Source organism: Triticum aestivum, chromosome 2D (genome assembly GCF_018294505.1).
Source record: "Triticum aestivum cultivar Chinese Spring chromosome 2D, IWGSC CS RefSeq v2.1, whole genome shotgun sequence".
Classification (NCBI taxonomy): Eukaryota; Viridiplantae; Streptophyta; class Magnoliopsida; order Poales; family Poaceae; genus Triticum; species Triticum aestivum.
This window is the reverse complement of record NC_057799.1, coordinates 630,952,950-630,959,419: the sequence shown is the minus strand read 5'-3', so window position 1 is coordinate 630,959,419 and position 6,470 is coordinate 630,952,950. Positions and strand designations below refer to the sequence as shown.

General features: G+C 47.2%; 2 protein-coding genes across 2 annotated transcripts; both read left to right on the top strand.

Annotated features, from left to right (window-relative positions):
- The first annotated feature begins 3,027 nt into the window (after positions 1-3,027).
- On the top strand, positions 3,028-3,558 carry LOC123050582 (uncharacterized). The gene has a single exon (XM_044473356.1). The coding sequence runs from the start codon at positions 3,098-3,100 to the stop codon at positions 3,548-3,550; it is 453 nt and encodes a 150-aa protein (XP_044329291.1). The 5' UTR covers positions 3,028-3,097; the 3' UTR covers positions 3,551-3,558.
- A 176-nt stretch (positions 3,559-3,734) lies between these two features.
- On the top strand, positions 3,735-5,289 carry LOC123050581 (uncharacterized). The gene is made up of 2 exons (XM_044473355.1): positions 3,735-4,220; positions 5,071-5,289. The coding sequence occupies exons 1-2, from the start codon at positions 3,735-3,737 to the stop codon at positions 5,287-5,289; spliced, it is 705 nt and encodes a 234-aa protein (XP_044329290.1).
- Positions 5,290-6,470: the final 1,181 nt, after the last annotated feature.

Here is a 6,470-nt window from a genome sequence, read left to right as displayed (position 1 = left end):
AAGGACGATTGAAAGAAGGGCGAATAAAAAGGCAAATCTATTTGTGTTTTCTGAAAACATTTTAGAAGTGGGGGAGAGGAAAACGAGAGGCAAATGGCAAATAATGTAATGCAAGAGATGAGAGTTTATGATGGGTACTTGGTAGGCTTGATGTAGATCTCCCCGGCAACGGCGCCAGAAATTCTTCCTGCTACTTCTTGAGCTTGCGTTAGTTTTTCCCTTAAAGAGGAAAGGGTGATACAGCAAAGTAGAGATAAGTATTTCCCTCAGTTAAGAACCAAGGTATCAATCCAGTAGGAGAAACACGCAAGTCCCCAATATATGCACCTACACAAACAATCAAACACTTGCACCCAACGCGATAAAGGGGTTGTCAATCCCTTCACGATCACTTGCAAAGGTGAGATCTGATAGATATGAAAAGTGACCCGGGGGCCATAGGTTTCACTAGAGGCTTCTCTTGAAAGAAAATAATACGGTGGGTGAACAAATTACTGTCGAGCAATTGATAGAAAAGCGCAAAGTTATGACGATATCCAAGGCAATGATTATGAATATAGGCATCACGTCCGTGTCAAGTAGACCGACTCCTGCCTGCATCTACTACTATTACTCCACACATCGACCGACTCCTGCCTGCATCCACGGTATTAAGTTCAAGAGAACAGAGTAACGCTTTAAGTAAGATGACATGATGTAGAGGGATAAACTCAAGCAATATGATGGAAACCCCATCTTTTTACCCTTGATGGAAACAATACAAATACGTGCCTCGCTACCCCTACTTTGTCACTGGTTGAGGACACCGCAAGATTGAACCCAAAACTAAGCACCTCTCCCATTGCAAGAACTACCAATCTAGTTGGCTAAACCAAACCAATAATTCGAAGAGAAATACAAAGACATCAAATCATTCATATAAGAATTCAGAGAAGATTGAAATAATATTCATAGATAAGCTGATCATAAATCCACAATTCATCGGATCTCGACAAACACACCGCAAAAGAAGATTACTCGGATAGATCTCCAAGAACATCGAGGAGAACATTGTATTGAGAATCGAAGAGAGAGAAGAAGCCATCTAGCTACTAGCTATGGACCCATGGGTGTGTAGTAAACTACTCACGCTTCATCGGAAGGGCGATAGGGTTGATGTAGAAGCCCTCCGTGATCGAATACCCCTCCGGCAGAGTACCGAAAAGGCCTCCAGATGGGATCTCACGAGGTCAAAGACCTGCGGCGGCGGAAAAGTATTTTGGTGGACGCTTCTGGTCGTTTGGGAATATTTGGGAATTTATAGGCCAAGAATTAGGGTTAGAGGACCTCCGAGGGGCCCACAAACCAGGCCCCCCCTAGGGCGCGCCCTGGAGGCTTGTGACCTCCTCGGGACTTCTCTGACTTCATCTCCAAGTCCTACGTGTGTCTTCTGGTCCAAGAAAAATCATTGCAAAAGTTTTATTTCGTTTGGACTCCGTTTGATATTCCTTTTCTGTAAAACTCAAAAACAAGAAAAAAACAGAAACTGGCGCTGGGCTCTAGGTTAATAAGTTAGTCCCAAAAATAATATAAAATAACATATTAATGCATATAAAACATTCAAAACAGATAATATAATAGCATGGAAAAATAAAAAATGATAGACACGTTGGAGACGTATCAAGCTCCAGCGTGTCGTACCGCCGAAAGCAGTGGATACCTTATGCTTAAATTATCGGGGTTGCGAGCGGCCCGAGATAGTTAATGAATAAACAACTTGGTTAACTTGTATCACTTCGGCTTAGTTTTTCTCTCAAACACGAAATTGTCTACCACGAGAGCTCAAGATTTTGCAGTCCAGGTTTGGTTTTTCCAAGGATTTTGCTGTTAAGAGTGTTGGACATGGTGGTGGTCTCGTTCTCTTCTAGAACAACAATAGGGTGGTTAGCCTAAACTTGTTTAGCAACTCTCACATTGGTATAGTGATCCAGAATGGAAAGGTAGAGGAGAAGGAGTGAAGGTTCACCAGTTTCTATGAAGAGTCGACAAGATATAAAAGGTTTCATGGCAAGCTTCTATATTGGGCATTGGGCTATTTTGAAGGATTCGGAGTGTGCAGCGATTCGGCTCTTCTTTGAGACGGGTAATATGCCAGAAGCAATTAACAGTGCCAATTTGGTTCTGATTCCAATATTAGAAGCTCCTCGAAATCTCACTCAATACATATGAAGGCTCGATATTTTGTCGCTTTTTATAGGTGTGTTTTGATGTGGTTTTCATTGGGCTTTTGATATTTTGTTGCATCTTTCTAACGCTAATCCTTCGAGAAAGAAGAAAACTTGTTTTTATTATTGATGCTCAGGAACAAATATATTTAGAAGGAACCAATCAATGCCCTAGCAAATAAAGCCACCTGGAGCATCTTTCATTTTGAAGAAAATTCATCAGAACATGCAAAGCGCAAGACGACGCATGATATAAGGGCACCCGCATGTACCAGCAGTCGTGCCATGCGGCGACATCACCACATCGTCTACACAATCAACCTTTGTGAAGGCGACATGAGAGAAAGACAAAGAGAGGCCGGCGCTCCCACTACATTTAGAATAGAGGGAGAAGCGATCCGGAGATCTATTCCTTCTCGTTCACTCCATCTCCATTTCATTCATCGCAAACACCACCGTAGGGAGAGGAATTCTAGGTTGTAAGATCAGGGTTTGATTTTCCTTTTGTCGAGAGCTCATCCTTTGTCGAATCACCATGAAACGTTGCATACACCTAGAAAACCTGTGCATCTTCAGTGCCAAAAATATTCAATTTATTTTGATCTTTTTGCCATTTTCTGAAATTTCAATCTTGTGCATCGAAACGCCGTCCTCTATATGCATATTCTTTTTTTTTAGAAAATAAACTTTTTTTGAGAAACTTTAGAAAATAAACTTATTCACTTAAGTTTCGGCCCGTGACAAACTAGGAGTATTCTGCAGCCCATGTGTACCGTGTGTGGGCTTACTTCCCCAGCAGCACACACACACCCTCCTGCGAACTCACTCCCACAGAGCAGCGCGCACACACACAGCCGCCGCCGCCGCCGCCGCTGCCGGACGGCGGCCGGAAGATGGCCTCGCTGGCGATCCCCGACGAGCTACTAGTGGACATTTTCCTCCGCCTCCCCACCCCAGAAGACCTCATCCGCGCCTCCGCCGCCTGCGTCTCCTTCCGCCGCCTCGTCGCCGACCGCTCCTTCCTCCGGCGCTTCCGCAAGATCCGCCCCCCGCCCCTCCTCGGCTTCCTCGACTCAGGTCGGCACCTCTTCCACCCCGCCGTACCGCCTCACCCCTCCGCGCCGGCGACCAGCGCCGTCGCCCTCGTCGCCGACTTCTCCTTCGCCTTCCTCCCCGCCCCCCACCAGGACTGGTCCGTGCGGGAAGTCCGCGACGGCCGCGTCCTCCTCGACAGACCCCGCCGCCACGACTCCGGTGATGGGTTCGGAGCCCTCTTCATGGAGATGGTGGTGTGCGACCCCTTGCACCGGCAGTATCTCCTGCTCCCCCAATCCCCGACGACCTAGCCGCTCCGGTCGTGGACCAACTCCTGATACAAGAGCAGCGCTTCGACGAGGCCTTCCTCGCCCCTCCCGGCGTTGACGACGAGGAGGAGGCAGCTGCTATGGAGGGGACGTCATTCAGGGTGATCTGGATGGTGCTGCTTCAAGCTAAGCCGATGGCCCTTGTCTTCTCTTCCGGCACAAGGCAATGGCGATCTGCTTCAAGCGAGCTGTTGCCTGGCTTCGTGTTATCACCAATTCACCATGGATGGTTCTCTCCGTGTCGCGCCATTACGCCCATGGCCGCTTCTACTGGATTTCAGGTTCAAGTGAAAAATTGCTTGTGCTTGACATTCAGAGGATGGAGTTCTCCATGGCTGACCACCCACCAGCTTTCAGTGGTGGTGTGGCCATCGTGGAGGCAGGCCAAGGCATGATTCGGATGTTTGTGCGTAAACCCAACGCACCTCTGTTTGTGCCTACAACCCACACAGAAGCCCTTCGTTATATGGTTTGGCGAAACAATGGTGGGATTTCCACCCGGTGGCAGAGGGAGAAGAAGACAGTCTCACTGGATTCTGGGTCCGTGCTCACGGGCGCAGTGGGGAGGCACTTGCTGCTGTATCAGTGTGGAAGATCGTCAGTCCAGACAGGTGGTTTCACGCTCGATGTCGACACATCCCAGGTTGAGAGGGTGTGTGCTTCATTTCCCGCACCGTCACACGTATATTGCAACTTCCCGCCATTGTTATTATCGTCACCGACAGTGTCAAGTGATACCCCCTTCCCTTCACAGTTATCTCCACACAAATTGCCCTGGTTGCTGCATGATTGAGCTTAACTGTACTATTATCCTTAACAAAAAAATTTGTTTACAGAACTTTGCTGCATTTGAGATAGGGTTCTCTATTCAAAAGTTACCTGCGATTTTCTTAAATCTTAATCTCATAAGTAAGCTTTTCAATCAACATCCAACCATTCTCATCTCAAAGGTCACTTCATAGATAGCCTAACTAGCAGTTGCACACCATAAAAGAGAGTATGTTGAGCCTTGGTAGTGCGCAGCTTTGAGTGAATATTCCCAGACAAGAGAAAATTAGCAATAGATTGTGCCCCTTGTGCGCACGCCATGCTGACGTCCAGGGAGCTGGGGACGCTGTGCCGGTGCCTGAAGTACAGGAAGCTGGCCCTGGAGGCGCGCACGGAACTGTCCTCCCGGTGGTCGTTCAAGCTCCAAGCCACTTGCTCGTCGTCGTCAACGAAGCCGAGGCGGGTTGTGGTGTGGCGAGGGAAAGGAGGACAGGTCTCACTTGATAAGTTGCCCTCAGTTTTCTTAAACCTCAATCACATTACTAAGCCTTTCAACCATTCTCATATGAAGGTTTTCATATATAACCCAGCGACGACAGACTAATTAATAGTTGCGCGTCATAAAAGAGAGAGCAAGCTCAGCCTTAGTAGAAGTGTGCAGCATCAAGTGAAACAACTGAGCTTGTGTCTATGTAAATGTAATGGTGTATCCTTGTGCTGTTGTGCATACGCAGGCACACACCATGCCGTTGATGTCCAGGGAGCGGGGCGCTGTGCTGGTGCCTCAAGTGGAAGAAGCTGACCCTGGAGGCGTGCAAGGACCTGCCCTTGCAGCGGCCGCTCGAGCTCCAAACCCCTTGCTCGTCGTCAACAGTGATGCCGAGGTGGGTCGTGGCGGGCAGAGGAGGCGGCGGCGCTGGGGCTGGACCTGCGGGGGGTGCAGGGGCTGGTAGCCGAGCTAGAGAGGGCGCGCGACGAGACAAGGAGCCAGAGTAGTAGTAGTACCAATGCATCCACGATGGATGAGTGACTCGTTCCTTTTTTGTAAAGTTTCTTGTGTGTTGGTCGCTGGTTACGAGTGAGGTTGATGAGCAAGGTTGGATTGCAAAGGAAGCTTTCACCGTTTGCTGCCCTGTTGGTTGCCGTGTCGTCGTTGATTTTGTTGCGGTCTCGACTCATTAGCTGCATTGCGTGGCTGTGGGCCGTGAGGCGACGCAACGCGATGGTGTATAAGATTGGTATTCAGCCCCCACTGTTGTGAGTAGACATTCATCTGAGTTAACATCAAGTTTTTGTCTGATAGTAAAATCAAGGCCATTTGCCTGTGGCATCAGTTTTAGTAGACTTTGGAATGAGTTGAGTAGTTGTAGTGGACTTTGGAATGAGTTGAGTAGAAAAAATTCCCAGTGGAAAACAAGTCCAGCTTTGGAATTGATATGCAGTACTACTTGGCAAGTACGTACTGTATTATTTTGTTGTGATTTGGAGCTCACAGAAGTTTGTGTGGGTATTCATGTTATGCCGATGAAGTTGATGTTACTGCCCGTTACTCCCTCCGGTCCACAATATACGATGCTTTTGCAAGCTATACTTGTGAACATCTTATATCAAGTTGCTATCAGCACAGCTGTAGATTTTGAGGGGCAAATATGGTTTGTGTCAGCATGTGGAAAAGATAGGTGAGACCAAAAACAATGTGTAAAAAAACTGAGAAGCGTGGGACGACGAATTTTTATGACTCTATCTATCCTGCCTTTTCTAGTTTGACTTATACAACTAGCAGCATAGTACTCCCTCCGTCCCAAAATAAATATCACAACTTTATACAACTTTTACCATATAAAGTTGAGACACTTATTTTGGGACGGAGGGAGTATTTGATTATATCGTCTGTTACCTTAAAAGGACATTCATTCTACTCTGGTGTGCACTGGCTGCGACTGCAAGCAAACAGCATCAATAGCAGCACTGTTCGCCCGAGAAGGATGCAAATGATATTCGTTCATCTCTTTTTCTTTTTTGATTGATTGAAAAGCAATGATCTATCTGACACGTGTTCATCTATCAGGTTTTAACTGATGATTCGGTACTGAAACTACAAATTTATTACGTGCTATACTGTACTGCTACCTTT